At 33.2% G+C, this 19305-nt stretch overlaps 1 protein-coding gene across 1 annotated transcript in view; it reads right to left on the bottom strand.

Annotated features, from left to right (window-relative positions):
• Window positions 1-19305, bottom strand: part of LOC149806256 (dynein beta chain, ciliary-like) — a 185028-nt gene that overhangs the window by 60942 nt on the left and 104781 nt on the right. Inside the window, exons 23-32 of the mRNA XM_089951202.1 lie at window positions 17714-17870; window positions 17033-17295; window positions 14851-14989; window positions 10474-10566; window positions 8063-8257; window positions 7469-7679; window positions 7064-7340; window positions 5207-5489; window positions 2149-2322; window positions 1359-1664 (exon numbers count right to left, since the gene is read on the bottom strand). Of these exons, the coding sequence (XP_089807328.1) occupies window positions 1359-1664; window positions 2149-2322; window positions 5207-5489; window positions 7064-7340; window positions 7469-7679; window positions 8063-8257; window positions 10474-10566; window positions 14851-14989; window positions 17033-17295; window positions 17714-17870 (2098 nt within the window). The remainder of the gene's footprint in view (window positions 1-1358; window positions 1665-2148; window positions 2323-5206; window positions 5490-7063; window positions 7341-7468; window positions 7680-8062; window positions 8258-10473; window positions 10567-14850; window positions 14990-17032; window positions 17296-17713; window positions 17871-19305) is intronic.

The raw sequence follows: 19305 nt of genomic DNA, 5'->3' as shown, positions 1-19305 counted from the left end.
GTAACAAGCTAAAACAATCACAAACAAGAGTGGTAGCATGCTATAACAATCACCTCAAGAGTGGTAGCATGCTAAAACAATCACCTCAAGAGTGGTAGCATGCTACAACAATGACAAACAAGAGTGGTAGCATGCTACAACAATGACAAACAAGAGTGGTAGCATGCTACAACAATGACAAACAAGAGTACCTTACTAATGTTTATGTTGTCAACTAATCTGAGAACTTGATGATATAACTTATTTTCCAATTTTTACCCAAAACAAGGTAAAAAAATATGGCCTCCTGACCAGTCAATCTAATTTAAGATCACCACAGTAATACATGTGAATCTCATTCATTACTTAGCACATCAATGGTCTTGATGAGATAAGATAGCACATCAATGGTCTTGATGAGATAAGATAGCACATCAATGGTCTTGATGTGGTAAGATAGCACATCAATGACCTTGATGAGATAAGATAGCAAATCAATGGTCTTGATGAGATAAGATAGCACATCAATGGTCTTGATGAGACAAGCTTATATTCCTAATCAAAACAATCAGATCAGAAATATGGCCTTCAGAGTGATAAAAACAAATAACTGTTGGTGTGGAAATAATGTACAATGGATGACAAACTCTGGATCCAGGGCCATACAACAAGTTCACTTGACCCTATGGATAGTTGAGCTGAAGAAAAATATTTTGATACAAGTAGATGAGTACATGTTCAATGAAATATGTATTCTTGAATGTAATAACCCATTCCTGAATGTAATAACCCATTCTGAATGTAATAACTTATTCTTTAATGCAATAACCCATTCTTGAATGTAATAACCCATTCCTGAATGTAATAACATATTTCTGAATGTAATAACCTATTCTTTAATGCAATAACCCATTCTTGAATGTAATAAACTATTCCTGAATGTAATAACCTATTTCTAAATGTAATAACCTATTATTTAATGCAATAACCCATTCTTGAATGTAATAACCTATTTCTGAATGTAATAACCTATTCTTTAATGCAATAACCCATTCTTGAATGTAATAAACTATTCCTGAATGTAATAACCTATTCATAAATGTGATAACCTATTCATGAATATAATAACTATTCTTGAATGTAATAACTATTCCTGAAAATGTAATAACCACACAGAAAATATAAGGCAATTCACATATCTATCTAACTCTAGTAAAAATGACTCTGTAATAATAATTACTGACTAAACAAGAAACCTGGCACTAACTCTGTAAGATTTTAACCAAAGAAGTGAATTTATACAAACCTAATACACATAAAACTTCAAAAGTATAAAATGTTCTAAGGTGAATACTATTCTATCATAATTTCTAACACACCTCTGGCATGTTCATGTCATCCACAAAGTAAATAAGTTTGCGTGTTCCTGGTGGACCAAAGTTACGGCCAGCTTTCTTCTCCAGAGGTTTTTCCAGTACACGTTGCAGCATTTCTGAAGTGGTGTAGAAGTTGAAGGGGACATTGGCCACCATGTAGTCATCTGACAGGCTTTTCAATTTACCCTGCATTAATACTGTCTTTCCTGTTCCTGCATTGCCCACCAGCATTACAGGACGTCTCTTTTCCAGAAGCATGTTCAGAAACCATTTCACACGTGTAGTTTCTGAGGTATGGACCAGTGCAGCCTGAAAGATATTTAAGTTTAACATTATTAAGTCACATCCTGTCAGTTTCCTTCCAACAGCTGTAATTTCTTTTCAATAAAATGAATTAAGAGCTTTTAAAACTTTTCTTCACTCAGATTAAGACTGGCATCCAACTACCATGCTGCATAGTTTTGAAACTTTAACTACCACTATGCTCGCTTACAAGTTAAGTCAAACTTCAAACAACAAAGATCCTGATCTGCCACAACATGATGCACCTGCAGATCAGGGTCTATGCTGTTTATTCTACTGATTCTCCTAACAATCTACACAGATCCAAATCTACCAGCACATTATTTGATGGCAGATCTGGGTCAGAGCAGTTTGCAATTCGGGATCATCTTATAACCATGTATATACGGTATATCATCATACACGGATCATCTTATAACCATGTATATACGGATAATGCTAAAAGTTACAATGCTTTTAATTCAACAAATTAATAAAATAAAATGCAAACCTGCAGTGGAATTTCTGGATCTAATTCAAATTTCTCCACCATTCTTGTCCATGGTTCAAACTTGTGTGTTTCTGTATCGATGTAATAGTCAAATACAGTACCCTGGGTTGGGAACTTGATGACTTTGAATTCTGTTGTCCACCACTTGGTGAATTCAGCTCTGTAATCCACAAGCTACAAATAGACAGAAGAAGCTGCCAATAATAAGGTCACTGCAATGAATCATTCATAGACAATAATAAGGTCACTGTAATGAATCATTCATAGACAATGAAAGTTATTAGTGCATCATATTAGGGATTGACTCACTTGCATTGGAGAACCAAAGTTAGAAGATGATCATTCAGGGGCCATAACCCCTTTAAATGGAGAGTGTGGAAAGCCTAAGATTAAACTCCTTCGACAAAATAAAGCTGCATGCTAAATGCAGCTGAAATCCAACTCTCATATTCAAGTCATTTTGAGCAAGGTGGATAAGCAATCAGGGGTCATAACTCCTGCGAATGTGGGACACTGCAAATTAAGGTCATCAAAACATTAATCACTGTCTCTACCAAATCTGACTGAAATGCAACAGAACTATGATGTGAATACCAACGTAAAGAGGACAGGTAATCAGGGCCCATAACTCCTGTAAATAATGTTGTAAATAGCTCAATACCAAATTATTTTAAAGTTTCTAATTCAAGGTCTCATCAAATTAAAGCCACATTAAAAAATTTGTAGAAAACCAAATATTTTGGCAAAATTATCTTCCAGAAACCAAAGTCAGGAAGACAAACCATTGGGAACATATCTCATGGAAATGAAGTTGTGGAATGTTAGGAATCAATAAAAAAAAAACACCATGCCAAATTTGGCTGAAATCCTGTGGTCACGTGGTAAAGTTAAGCTTCAGGAGCTATCATTAGAAATCATATGGAACCATAAGACCTCTATAATTAGTAGCATTAGTCATATTGGACCATGTAGTGTTCTAGAAGCTGTGCTATATGGTAATACACACACACACACACACACACACACACACACACACACACACACACCACACTGAATCAGGAGTCCCAAGACCAGACATAATGCTGATATACAGGGAGCTAGAAGTGGGGCTGACAAGTGAGTCAGTTATAGTATGTATGCCATGGACTATACAGCTGTCTGTAGAAAAAGGACTTTTCCTCTCTCATTACAAAACTCTAACATTACAGACCATAACTTCTCTATAGTTAGGAACATGTAACAGGGACCATAACCCTATAAATGACAATAAAGTGCATTGGAAATCAAACTCATTGAAGGACTCATCAATATAATGCAGAAATAAACACTTCCCAGGAATTATATTTCATGGAAATTAAACTGTTGATGGATGGATAGACAGCTGGACAATTTGATTACATAGTACTAGGTGCTAGAGTGTTCACATTTCAGTAAATGCTCATTCTAAGTTAATCAAGTAAATCAAGGGCCATAACTCTGTTCATTATGATCAAAGTATTATCATAATCAAAGATCAGTTTTCAAATGTATTCAAATGTACGATCAGTTTTCAATTGATTCAAATGTACAAACATCAGTTTTCAAGTGTTTTCAAATGTATTATGACAGTTTTCATGTGTATTCAAAACTATGATCAGTTTTCACACGTATTCAAATGTATGAAAATGCAATTTTTGAGTTCATACTTTTACCAATATGCACATGACCCCTATTTTACACGAACAAATTAAAATAGGGATAGACTTATTGTACAGTATATGGGATTAAATTGTGTAAATAAAAACTGGAATGCTGTAATTTACATATTGAAATAAACTGATAATTTTAATTGGAGAAAATGAATTAAGTCTTTTTTGTCATTGCTTGCTGTTACCATAGAAAACACTGTTCTATAACTTTTTCTTTATGATGTTTTATATCAAAATATTTGTATACTGAACTGGACTATTTCTAATGGTCAGAAACCAACCCATGCAGGCAGATGTACAGTGTATACCTTATATATACCTAGTTATGCTGCATTACATTTCTGTAAAGTTACACATAGATGAACAAAAAAGAACCACAGTTGCTTGAACATTTCTTAGTTGGTTCTATGTATGCTGATATCATTATTTTAATTTAAAACACATTTTGTGAAAGCTTATTAAAGCATTTGAGTTATAAGCTAAAAAAAGGAAATTATCTAAATGTATATATCATAGTTGTTGCCATGGCAATGGATAAGTAAATGCACTCTATTCTTGTCAAAATATCAATAATTCACAAGTCTCATAAGTTTTATAAAGATATGATAATAATATGAGAATTATCATTTCTCTGAATACAACACAGCAATTAGATTGTAAATTTAATACCTATGCCAAACACAGCAATTAGATTGTAAATTTTAATACCTATGCCAAACACAGCAATTAGATTGTAAATTGTAATACCTATGCCAAACACAGCAATTAGATTGTAAATTTTAATACCTATGCCAAACACAGCAATTAGATTGTAAATTTAATACCTATGCCAAACACAGCAATTAGATTGTAAATTTAATACCTATGCCAAACACAGCAATAAGATTGTAAATTTAATACCTATGCCAAACACAGCAATTAGATTGTAAATTTTAATAGATTGTAAATTTTAATACCTATGTCAAACACAGCAATTAGATTGTAAATTTAATACCTATGCCAAACACAGCAATTAGATTGTAAATTTTAATAGATTGTAAATTTTAATACCTATGCCAAACACAGCAATTAGATTGTAAATTGTAATACCTATGCCAAACACAGCAATTAGATTGTAAATTGTAATACCTATGCCAAACACAGCAATTAGATTGTAAATTTTAATACCTATGCCAAACACAGCAATTAGATTGTAAATTTTAATACCTATGCCAAACAATCCTGAAGAAATCAGGCATACAGTTACATTGACAGGTCTTCTATCATTACCTATATTTTGTAAGGCACAAGGAGCAATTGTTTTGAAAGTTGGAATCAAAAAACATTTTCAGTATCACTTATCATATATATTACCCAATCTTTTGACAAACCTGATCTTGGAAAGTGACCCCACCGAAGGCCCAGACAATGGCAAAAACAAAATAGAGCTCATACAGCTCCTTGGGGCAATCAGGTGGTGTGTTTTCTGGAGTCAACAGGCACTCCAGCAGGTAACACAGGAACTGCACATGGGCAATGTCAGCAATTGGGGTGATCTTCTTGAATCTCAGGCGCATGGTGTCCAGACACATCGGGACGTATTTGTCAAAGAGAATCAATAAATTTGCTCTCTCTGACTGAACTTCTCGAGTGTCAATCCAGCTCTGCACATAACTGAAAATATACAATATTATTTTGTAAATATAATTCAGAATAATTATAATGTCTATAATTTTTTAAAAAATCTGAATTAAGTGTTTTCTGAAAATTAATTGGCAATTAAATATTTTTTGGTGGGCAGGTGGAAATAACATTCTGCAGGAATGGAAGTTTTTTGTCACTGCTCCAGAGGAAGAAGAACTATATATGACACAAAAATAATTATCAACACTGGGATAAATTTTGAATGTTAACATACAACAAGATATTGAAATGCTTAAATTTAAGAAAAATAATATTTCCAAGTGGCATTACCACCATATAACTTCTGGAACTACTTTCTTTTCATTATGATGAAATAAATCTGCCATTATGCTTGCTATTCAATCTGTGATTTCATATTTAGGCCTGAATCATATTTCTTCTGCTGCTGCTTCTTTTTTTTTTCTCTCTCTCTCTCTCTCTCTCTTCCATTGGGATGAAAAGATTCATAAAAATATGTCAAGACTGTAAACCCCATAGTGTACATTTACGTGATCCATGAAAAGGCACCATCAAGAAATGCTTAAAAATGAACTCTAAACAACCAAAAAGTAGGCTTCAAGTTATTTATAATTGTTTTCCACATGAGTGATGCAAATTATCACTAACTGAACTTACATGACCTGTTCCCATTTGATATTGTATCCCTCATACAGTATCAAATACCTGTTACTCTCTACAATAAATGAAACACATTTTTAAGAAAATCTCAATGAAATATCATAATACATTTTGTCCGTAGTGATTTGAACTATTGCTGCAATCGTAATCATATTTCTGAAAATGATGTAGAAATTGGGGACAGATGAGTGTGTATGCAAATTAAGAATTAAACTGAAACTGGGTGCAGCCAAACTAGACTGCAAGCATGTCATGCCACATATTTCATTTCTGAATGCATAAATAAAGAAAATAAGAACCAAAGTCCTTACAAATAACTCGTTATCATTAAATTCTAATGAAGTGAAAACATTTATTACTTGTGGCTTTGATATTTACTTGCATTTTTATATTTTAAAAAATGTGCATATCCTCTATGGATTTTTTTTCCTTGTATGCATTTAAAACCATAGGTATATTGTGTATTTTCCCCAATTAATATTAGCCATGCAGAAAATGCGTAAAAATAGTAAAAATAATGGAATTAGACAGTTTCTTCAAATGGACATGTTTGTAAAGAAAAGACCAATCGCAAATCATAGTTATAATTTCTTTTAAAGCCTTTACCTTTGAGGAAAGGGTGAGCATGGGGGTAATGATTTGAAAATGAAAGAATAGCATCACCATGTGAAAAGATTTATCTAATACTCTGATTGTTATTATATTCTATAAAAATTTTCTAATACTCTGATTGTTAAATATCTTTTATAAAAATAGACAATCATATATTATGCAACTAGAGTTATCTTTCTCTATTTCTGATTTCAAGAGAGTTGGACAAAAATGATACAATTCCTTTCATATTTGAAATTTAAAGTAGACATACTTGATTATTTAAAACTGTACTGTTTTCTATTTCTTTGATAATATATATTATATCTATTTACGGATTCCATCCCAGATCTCCAGGATTGATATAGAGGATTCCAGCTCTAGACACTGTTGCTGGTGTTGCAGTTCTCAGGTGACTGATTTCAAACAGAAGTCTCATAGATGGTGTCAGTGGGATTCTCTCATTACTGGCCAGTGTAAGTACTTTGTTGTCATCCATTACGGTGTTCAGGGATTCAATCCACATGGGATCAATGTCACCATCCAAGACAATCCATTTGGGTCCATCACCTGACATATTGGCTAAGTCTCTCATGATGACAGAGAACAAACCTGGAGAATTAAAAAAGTGTAAACTTGATCATGTTATAAATATAAATTTTCAAAATCAATGCACAATATTGAACTTCTTACAGCAAAAGAAAGAGCACGAAGAAAGGGAAATATTTGAAGAAAAGTACCATCTTTCCACTCCCTGGTAGATGGGTTGATTATTCCAAAGAGTTCATCATTTGTGACAGCCTTAGGATCCAGATCCACAGCTGTTGGCTTTTTGCCTTGGTTTTTGTAGGTTCTATTTAGTGTCCTCCATACACAGCTCTTCCCTGTTCCAGCATTGCCCAGTAAGAAAACAGAATGACGGACTTCAAACAACTCCATCAACTGTACAACCTGTACAAAGGAAATACAAATACTAGAACATAATTCCTGATTGGTGTTGAATGTCATTAATTTTTACAGTGTCTTTTGAATGTCATTAATTTTTACAGTGTCTTTTGAATGTCATTAATTTTTACAGTGTCTTTTGAATGTCATTAATTTTTACAGTGTCTGTTGAATGTCATTAATTTTTACAGTGTCTTCATTTCTATCAACAATGAAGCACATATTGACATGGCAGTATCATTTACGATGATAGAAGAATTAATAATGCAAGGCAAGAGATATATCCTGAATCCGTAATTTTATACACTTAATTTAGAATTTTTGTACCAAAATTTAATCAATATGTGCAATAAAAAGGTTGATAAAAATAATAACTGATACAATATTACCTTCAAAATGAAGTTGTCTTCGGGCTGCAGCTTCTGGTCTAGTGTAGCCTGCCGAATTAGCTTTTCAAATTCTAAGTCTCTCTTCCTTGGCACATCCAGTGCAGGGAACAAGTCTCCAATCAGTCCCATAAAGACAGGGGTGTCATCAGCCACAATCTTGGGAGTGTTGAAATCTCTCAAAGCCCTCATCAATACCTACAACAGTAAGACAAGAGGATCATGGGATTGCTCACCTTGCTCAAATTGGAATAGTAACTAAATGCAAACACAGTTGGCTAAAAAGATTTCAGTCCGAAGGAAGCTTTCTGAAGAATTTCTTTCAATGTTCTAGATTGCATATATTATGAAAACAATTGTTTCAAAGTCATTTTAGATTTTTTGTATCTTCATTCTGGTGACTTCATTTTTCAAAATACTGAAAGGTCTTTTATGCAGGTATGCTTTCTGCAAAATTCATTCTAATTCTGTGGAATGTTATTTTTAAATAAAGTTGTTTAAATCCTTTTAATATTTAGTAATCATGGCCATACTGATAGCAACGTTATAAATGGAGAGGTTGTGGAAAGATACATAGGGTTTATAAACAGAAAGACAGATGGGGTTTATAAATGAAAAGACACATGGGGTTTATAAATGGAAAGACATGGGGTTTCTAAAACAGAGAGACAAATAAGGTTTATAAAATGGAAAGACAAATGGGGTTTATAAACAGAAAGACTCATGGGGTTTATAAAATGGAAAGACACATGAGGTTTATAAAATAGATAGACACATAGGGTTTATAAACAGAAACTCACTTGGGGTTTATAAAACAGAAAGACACATGGGGCTTTATAAATGGAAAGACACATAGGGTTTATAAATGGAAAGACATGGGGTTTCTAAAACAGAGAGACACATGAGGTTTATAAAATGGAAAGACAAATTTGGTCTTTGAATGGAAAGAAACATGGGGTTTATAAAATGGATAGATGCATGGGGTTTATAAAAAGAAAGACACATGGGGTTTATAAACAAAAAGGTTCATGGGGTTTATAAACAGACAGACACATGGGGTTTATAAACAGAAAGACACATGGGGTTTATAAACAGAAATACACATGGGGTTTATAAAACAGAAAGCAAATGGGGTTTATAAACAGAAAAACACATAGGGTTTAAAAAACAGAAAGACACACTGGGTTTATAAATGGAAAGACAAATTGGGTTTATACAATGGAAAGACATGTTTAGAAATTAAAATCTGTTATGAGCTTGAGTGAGATATATTAGAAGATAACAATTAAAACTCATCAAACAAATAACAAGAATTCCTCGTCTGAGAACATTTATCCTGGCCCTTGCCTGTTTGGACCATAACCCTGAAGCTTGTGCCTCTTGGGTAGGTTAATGAGGATAAGAACTGTCCCACACACAAAACCCAGTCTGTGTTACCCTCTTGGGTAGGTTAATAAAGAAAAGGACTGTCCCACACACAAAACCCAGTCTGTGTTATTTTTTCATTCCAATTAAGTACTTACATCATTATTGTGGATCTGTAATGATTTCAAACTATGACCAAAGGGCTAAATCCCCTGGATGGGGGGGGGGGGGTCAGGGGAATGCCAAAGTCAGTTACAAATATAAATCTGTCATTTCATGCCCAGTAAGTGTGTGTGTATATATATATATATATATATATATATATATATATATATATATATATATATATATATATATATATATATATATATATATATATGTATACTGGGAGGGGATATGACTTTATAAAAGAATGTGATCTAGATAATAAAATGTTAACTCTTTATTTTAAAGACCATATTTTCAATTGTTATCTTTTCATTTATATACTTTTATCATTATTATTATTATTATTATTACTAATCATTACCTTTTAATTTATAACTTTTACAGATTTTAGCTTCTTGGCCAATTTTTATTTTGTGGGACATGTTGATGCTTATTTGAAATGATTGATTTGTTGCAATCTTTTAATCTTAACATTATCGAAACATAACTTTTAAGGAGCACTAATAAGACAGTACTGTGCTGACATGCCATAAAACCTGTTATTTACATAGAAAAGTCTCCATGACAATATCAGCTCAAGTCTCTGGTTGATGAGTGGGAGCTCAGTAACTTTTGTGTTTTGACCCAGACGCACAACCACCATCCCCCCCATATTATAAAATTTGTATACTTTACCACAGTACCCTGACACATTCAACATAGGATGGGATTATGATAAGTGTAAATGTGGCTTTATAAACCAAACTTAAACACAAACATGCAAGATATGAAAGTTTGGAATTCTCTGTTATGAGTAACTCATTTCTGAAAGACAACCCTTTAAATTCAAAGCTCAAAAGCTGTTGTTGATCAACTGACACCATGATCTGTGACAACAATACCTGATCCTCAGGCCTGGTGGGATCTCCTCTCTTCAGGGAACCTGCCACCACCAGCACAGACTTAATGGCACGCAGACCCCAGTCATAGTGATCCTGAAACACAAATTCCCTGAATTATGATCTGCTGCTGACACTATAAATGCTCAGAGTTATCTGGATCACTATATCAAAAATGGAGAAGCAACTTTGTTCACGATATTGTAGCTGGTCACAAAAGATACATATCAGTGCTAATAAAGAAATGTAAGAGAATTTAAAACACAGTGCAAATAGGAACATTTAAAATTTATCATGAGCAAAAGATTATATTTTTTCCTCACAAATAAAATGAATTTAAAACTGCTCAACAAAAGATAATAAATTGTGGATATTTTCTTTTTCTCCACTGATACTTGATGTATTTCATTATGTGTTACAAACAAAATTTAAACAAGATGAAAATATTGTACTTGTAACACAAAATGAAATATAGTCACACAAGATGAAATATATTGTACTTGTCATACAAGATAAAATATATTGTACTTGTCACACAAGATGAAATATATTGTACTTGTACCACAAGATGAAATATACTGTACTTGTCAAACAAGATAAAATATACTGTACTTGTCACACAAAATAAAATATACTGTACTTGTCACACAAGATAAAATATGTTGTACTTGTCACACAAGATAAAATATATTGTACTTGTACCACAAGATGAAATATACTCTACTTGTCACACAAGATAAAATATACTGTACTTGTCGCACAAGATGAAATATATTGTACTTGTCACAAAAGATTAAATATATTGTACTTGTACAAGATGAAATATTTTGTACTTTTCACACAAGATGAAATATATTTTACTTGTACCACAAGATGAAATATATTGTATTTGTCACACAAGATGAAATATATTGTATTTGTCATACAAGATGAAATATATTGTACCACAAGATTTTGTGTGTACCAATATGGTTCATGAATCAGCATTATATGATAAAATCATACTCTCACACTTCAACCAATGTAACTCATGAATCAGGATTAGAAGATTACACTCTCACACTTTAATCAATGTGACTCATGATTCAGGATTAGAAGATTACACTCTCACACTTTAATCAATGTAACTCATGAATCAGGATTAGAAGATTACACTCTCACACTTTAATCAATGTGACTCATGATTCAGGATTAGAAGATTACACTCTCACACTTTAATCAATGTGACTCATGATTCAGGATTAGAAGATTACACTCTCACACTTTAATCAATGTAACTCATGATTCAGGATTAGAAGATTACACTCTCACACTTTAATCAATGTAACTCATGAATCAGGATTAGAAGATTACACTCTCACACTTTAATCAATGTAACTCATGAATCAGGATTAGAAGATTACACTCTCACACTTCAACCAATATCAACTTTCATTGACAGGTTTACAAAGATAGCATTGATTTAAAAGAACTGTAAGTTTTGGGATTACCTGATCTCTTGCAATAAATTACAATTGTAAAATGTTACAAATTTTTAGACTGTAACCATAATATTAAGTCAGAATAAGCAAGATGACACTGGCATTTTGATAATGTTAATACTGTACTGTACTGCAAGGGAGTATGACACTGGCATTTTGATAATGTTAATATTGTACTCTACTACAAGGGAAATGACACTGGCATTTTGATAATGTTAATATTGAAATGCACTGCAAAGGAGTAAGATGTTGCCATTTTGATAATGTTAATATTGAACTGTACTGCAAGGGAGTATGATGCTGCCATTTTGATAATGTTAATATTGTACTCTACTGCAAGGGAGTATGCCACTGGCATTTTGATAATGTTAACATTGTACTCTATTGCAAGGGAGTATGACACTGGCATTTTGATAATGTTAACACTGTACTGTACTGCAAAGGAATATGCCACTGGCATTTTGATAATGTTAACAATGCAATGTACTGCAAGGGAGTATGACACTGGCATTTTGATAATGTTAATGTTGTAATGTACTGCAAGGGAGTATGACACTGGCATTTTGATAATGTTAATATTGTACTGTATTGCAAGGGAGTATGACACTGGTATTTTGATAATGTTAACAATGTAATATACAGCAAGGGAGTATGACACTGGCATTTGATAATGTTAATATTGTAATGTACTGCAAGGGAGTATGCCACTGGCATTTTGATAATGTTAATATTGTACTGTATTACAAGGGAGTATGACACTGGTATTTTGATAATGTTAACAATGTAATATACAGCAAGGGAGTATGACACTGGCATTTGATAATGTTAATATTGTAATGTACTGCAAGGGAGTATGCCACTGGCATTTTGATAATGTTAATATTGTACTGTATTGCAAGGGAGTATGACACTGGCATTTTGACATTGTTAACAATGTAATGTACTGCAAGGGAGTATGACGCTGGTATTTTGATAGTGTTAACAATGTAATGTACTGCAAGGGAGTATACCACTGGCATTTTGATAATGTTAACAATGTAATATACAGCAAGGGAGTATGACACTGGCATTTTGATAATGTTAATATTGAACTGCACTGCAAGGGAGTATGACACTGGCATTTGATAATGTTAATATTGTAATGTACTGCAAGTGAGTATGACACTGGTATTTTGATAGTGTTAATATTGTACTGTATTGCAAGGGAGTATGACAATGGTATTTTGATAATGTTAGCAATGTAATATACAGTCAGGGAGTATGATACTGGTATTTTGATAATGTTAACAATGTAATATACAGCAAGGGAGTATGACACTGGCATTTTGATAATGTTAATATTGTACGGTATTGCAAGGGAGTATGACACTCGTATTTTGATAGTGTTAATATTGTAATATACTGCAAGGGAGTATGACACTGGTATTTTGATAATGTTAATATTGTACTGTATTGCAAGGGAGTATGACACTGGTATTTTGATAATGTTAATATTGTACTGTATTGCAAGGGAGTATGACACTGGTATTTGATAATGTTAATATTGTAATGTACTTACTGCAAGGGAGTATGCCACTGGCATTTTGATAGTGTTAATATTGTACGGTATTGCAAGGGAGTATGACACTCGTATTTTGATAGTGTTAATATTGTAATATACTGCAAGGGAGTATGACACTGGTATTCTGATAGTGTTAATATTGTACTGTATTGAAAGGGAGTATGACACTGGTATTTTGATAATGTTAATATTGTACTGTATTGCAAGGGAGTATGACACTGGTATTTGATAATGTTAATATTGTAATGTACTTACTGCAAGGGAGTATGCCACTGGCATTTTGATAGTGTTAATATTGTACGGTATTGCAAGGGAGTATGACACTCGTATTTTGATAGTGTTAATATTGTAATATACTGCAAGGGAGTATGACACTGGTATTCTGATAGTGTTAATATTGTACTGTATTGAAAGGGAGTATGACACTGGCATTTTGATAGTGTTAATATTGTACGGTATTGCAAGGGAGTATGACACTCGTATTTTGATAGTGTTAATATTGTAATATACTGCAAGGGAGTATGACACTGGTATTCTGATAGTGTTAATATTGTAATGTACTGCAAGGGAGTATGACACTGGTATTTTGATAATGTTAATATTGTACTGTATTGCAAGGGAGTATGACACTGGTATTTTGATAATTTTAATGTTCTAATTTATTGCAAGGGAGTATGACACTGGTATTTTGATAGTGTTAATATTGTACGGTATTGCAAGGGAGTATGACACTCATATTTTGATAGTGTTAATATTGTAATGTACAGCAAAGGAGTACAACAACATGTAAAGGAGTCAAATATTTTATGCAAAAAAAAGTTTTCATAACTAGAAGATAATACAAATTTTATTTATTGCTTGAAATTGCAGAATGCTTGTTTTCCTTCTGGAACATACATTCAAGCATTGCACAGTATGATGGGATGTGTACTGTTTCACACTTGAGAACTGAAGGATAAATTTTTTACATGCCAAAATGTTATGACTGAAAAAATATATAAAGATTTTCACCAATAATTTCCTATATATCAGTTTTGTGTCTTCAAATAAAATGGATTGTCAAAAATGCAGAGAATTTTTGTTTACATCATTTCCACAGGTAAAAAATCCCCACTGGCTTATTAGTGGCAATCAAATCATTACCCAAGTTTAAGTGTCATTTCAAAATTCTCCCTTCACAATGCACTCACACAAGACTTTGCACCTGGGAAGTTTAATCACATGGCTTGAACAAATAATAGAATATAACCAAGGACTAGACAAAGAATGTGTGAATCAAACACAGAATTGTGGATCAAACATAGAATTGTGGATCAAACATAGAATTGTGGATCAAACCTGCTTGGATAGAAGTTCTTTACATAGGCTGTACAGAGTAATAAACTTTCTGGCCAACAGCCGGGCATCCAAGAAACCCTCAGCCACCAACATGATTTCACAAATCAGCTCAAAGTCTGGTACAACCATAGCACATGGCCTGAAAGCAAAAGAGTCAGGAAAATGATTACAATTCATGATTCAAGAGTTTAACAGCTTTTTTTCTAAGGAACATGATACCATATTTAAACCAATGATTAAAGTCAGAATGATTTTCTGAATTTCATTTAAGTGTGCAAATGGACTTAAGACCAACCAATACTTAAGGCTTTCAGTACAGATAGTTGACAAATAAGAAATACACATATTTTAGGAATTGTTTTTCTCTGAAATTAAAAATATGGAGGTAATGACTGAAAACAGTGATTGTAGTTTCTTTATGGAAAGACCATTATAATATTCAATCATTGTCAGCAGGTTTGAAAAGATAATATCCTCATTGTCAGCAGTTTTTAAAGTAGTCAGGTCATGTTTTCGTTGTCACCTGTTTTTAAAGTAGTTAGGTCAAATGTAGTTAGGTCATATTCTCATAGTCAGCAGTTTTCAAAGTAGTCAGGTCATGTTTTCATTGTCAGCAGTTTTCAAAGTAGTTAGGTCATGTTTTCATTGTCAGCAGCTTTCAAAGTAGTTAGGTCACATTTTCATTGTCAGCAGTTTTCAAAGTAGTTAGGTCATGTTTTCATTGTCAGCAGTTTTCAAAGTAGTCAGGTCATGTTTTCATTGTCAGCAGTTTTCAAAGTAGTCAGGTCATGTTTTCATTGTCAGCCGTTTCCAAAGTAGTTAGGTCATGTTTTCATTGTCAGCAGTTTTCAAAGTAGTTAGGTCACGTTTTCATTGTCAGCAGTTTTCAAAGTAGTCAGGTCATGTTTTCATTGTCAGCAGTTTCCAAAGTAGTCAGGTCATGTTTCCATTGTCAGCAGTTTTCAAAGTAGTCAGGTCATGTTTTCATTGTCAGCAGTTTCCAAAGTAGTCAGGTCATGTTTTCATTGTCAGCAGTTTTCAAAGTAGTCAGGTCATGTTTTCATTGTCAGCAGTTTTCAAAGTAGTCAGGTCATGTTTTCATTGTCAGCAGTTTCCAAAGTAGTCAGGTCATGTTTCCATTGTCAGCAGTTTCCAAAGTAGTTAGGTCATGTTTTCATTGTCAGCAGTTTTCAAAGTAGTCAGGTCATGTTTTCATTGTCAGCAGTTTCCAAAGTAGTCAGGTCATGTTTTCATTGTCAGCAGTTTCCAAAGTAGTCAGGTCATGTTTTCATTGTCAGCAGTTTTCAAAGTAGTCAGGTCATGTTTTCATTGTCAGCCGTTTCCAAAGTAGTTAGGTCATGTTTTCATTGTCAGCAGTTTTCAAAGTAGTTAGGTCACGTTTTCATTGTCAGCAGTTTTCAAAGTAGTCAGGTCATGTTTTCATTGTCAGCAGTTTCCAAAGTAGTCAGGTCATGTTTTCATTGTCAGCAGTTTTCAAAGTAGTCAGGTCATGTTTTCATTGTCAGCAGTTTCCAAAGTAGTCAGGTCATGTTTCCATTGTCAGCAGTTTCCAAAGTAGTTAGGTCATGTTTCCATTGTCAGCAGTTTTCAAAGTAGTCAGGTCATGTTTTCATTGTCAGCAGTTTCCAAAGTAGTCAGGTCATGTTTTCATTGTCAGCAGTTTCCAAAGTAGTCAGGTCATGTTTTCATTGTCAGCAGTTTTCAAAGTAGTCAGGTCATGTTTTCATTGTCAGCAGTTTCCAAAGTAGTTAGGTCATATTCTCATTGTCAGCAGTTTTCAAAGTAGTCAAACATGATCATGGTTTCAGTTTTGTACGGGTACATTTACTAATACGATTTTCTTAAAATGTTTTTACACAAGAATTACCTATTGCTAAATGGGAATGGGAATACTGATGACTGATAGAAAAAGCTACTGCCACTCCCCCTTACCAGAGTCTAGGTGATACCAAAGCTACTGTCATACCCCCTTACCAGAGTCTAGGTGATACCAAAGCTACTGCCACTCCCCCTTACCAGAGTCTAGGTGATACCAAAGCTACTGCCACTCCCCCTTACCAGAGTCTAGGTGATACCAAAGCTACTGCCACTCCCCTTTAAAAGAGTCAAGAAATATGACATTAGGTTATTATTCTCCCATGGACTTGCATTCATCACTGACCTGAACAATGCCTTCAAGTTTTCTGGCAACTCAGTACGACCAGCATAACCTGGGTTCATGGTGATGAAGAGACCAACAGTGAATTTAAGTTTTATTGTTTCTCCCAAGAAATTGAAAGAGGTTTTCTTTGCTTTGATGGCATCCTGGATTGTTTTGACCTGAACAGCAACAACAGACAACACCTCAACAGCAATACGGTTGAACTCATCAAAGCATCCCCATGCTCCAGACTGGGCAAGACCCTTGTAGATGTTGCCAATGGACTGGAAAATAAGTTAAAGGTTTGGAGTGATCTGCATTACCTGAATTGTAAATATACATAATTTAAAAAACTCAGATTTAGAAACCTTTACCTGGCCAAAGTTATATGCACCTAAAATTAACATCAACAGATATTAATTTCACGTTGAATGGGACGTAAAATTACACATAAATTATCTGATTATAGGCATTAAACATTTGCCAAAAAATTTCAAAATATATCAAGCTAAGTGCAAATACTCTCAGAATGTGATCAAATTACTGTTTTTATTTATAATTATTGTACTAACATGATAGATTCATGTGTTTAAAAAACTTAAATAACTTTAGCATGATGGATGAAACAATGGACAATTATATGGATGGTATAATGTGAAAAATTAAAGATTGCCTTCCGGATGATACAGCTGTGTTACTCACCTTGTAGTCCATCTGTTCGGAGCAGTTGAAGACATACACCATGATACCAAGGGCTCGTCCCAGATCTTTTGTTGTTTCTGTCTTGCCTGTCCCTGCAGGTCCTGCTGGGGCACCACTCATAATCAAGTGGAGTGACTGAGTCAGGGTGATGTAACATCTAAAATATAACAATAACTAAAGCATATGCTGGCTAGAAAAGTTGTATTTTTTAGGATAAGTATAACGTTCATCACTGTACCTTAGACACAAACAAATTTCTGTTTTCTCATAAGGACATACAGTAAGGGGTTGATATTTTTAAACTACACCAGCTGAAAGTGTCGTGAATTCTATATAAATGTATGTCTCTCTTTTACTGACAATTGACAATGTTTAATTTTGGTGGTCTTTAGATTTTCATCAAACATACACCTCCCTCATTTTAGCACGCCTGGATTTTAGCACCTCCCTCATATTAGCACATCTGGATAACCTGCTTATGTGGAGGAAAATATGGATCCAATTTTTTCTTCTAGAAAGTAAAAAGAAGAAAAAAGACCCTAATTGCTGAAATTGAATAAAACACAATCAAAACTGGTAGAAGAAACCTTGATATATAAACCATTTTATCACTGAAAACAGCAGTTAGTTTCAGAGGAATTTTGAATCAAAATCATGAAATTTGCAACTTTTAATAAATTATAGATTTTGTTGAATTTTCTTTGAAAACAAAAACAAAGCTTCTGTAAATAACAATGTATATATACATCATTAAATAAAAATTTTAACGACTACTGGTGTCAACACTTTAAGAAATAAGTACCAATTAAATAAGTCTTATCAAATGACATTTATTTTCCAATTTTAATATTTAATTTTTGTTCAGTGTAACTATAATACACCTCTCCCTTGATAATTCACGCTCAATGACGTCTACTAACAGACTATAATACACCTCTCCCTTGATAATTCACTCTCAATGGCATCTACAAACATAGACTATAATACACCTCTCCCTCGATAATTCACTCTCAATGGCATCTACAGTATATTATACTAGGGACATTTGGTCAGTATATTACAATAGGGACATTTCATGTCAGTATATTATAATAGGGACATTTTATATCAGTATATTATAATAGGAACATTTCATGTCAGTATATTATAATAGGGACATTTTATATCAGTATATTATAATAGGGACATTTTATATCAGTATATTATAATAGGGACATTTTATATCAGTATATTATAATAGGGACATTTTATATCAGTATATTATAATAGGGACATTTTATATCAGTATATTGTAATAATGACATTTGGTCAGTATATTATAATAGGGACATTTCATGTCAGTATATTATAATAGGAACATTTGGTCAGTATATTATAATAGGAACATTTGGTCAGTATATTATAATAGGGACAATTTCATATCACTATATTGTAATAGGGACATTAGGTCAGTATATTATAATAGGGACATTTCATATCAGTATATTATAATAGGGACATTTGGTCAATATATTATAACAGGGACATTTGGTCAGTATATTATAATAGGGACATTTAGTCAATATATTATAATAGGGACATTTGGTCAATAT

The sequence above is a fragment of the Sinohyriopsis cumingii genome, chromosome 2 (assembly GCF_028554795.1).
Source record: "Sinohyriopsis cumingii isolate HCF-2022 chromosome 2, ASM2855479v2, whole genome shotgun sequence".
Classification (NCBI taxonomy): Eukaryota; Metazoa; Mollusca; class Bivalvia; order Unionida; family Unionidae; genus Sinohyriopsis; species Sinohyriopsis cumingii.
Note: the sequence above shows the minus strand (reverse complement) of the source record. Positions and strands in the feature narration are given on the sequence as shown.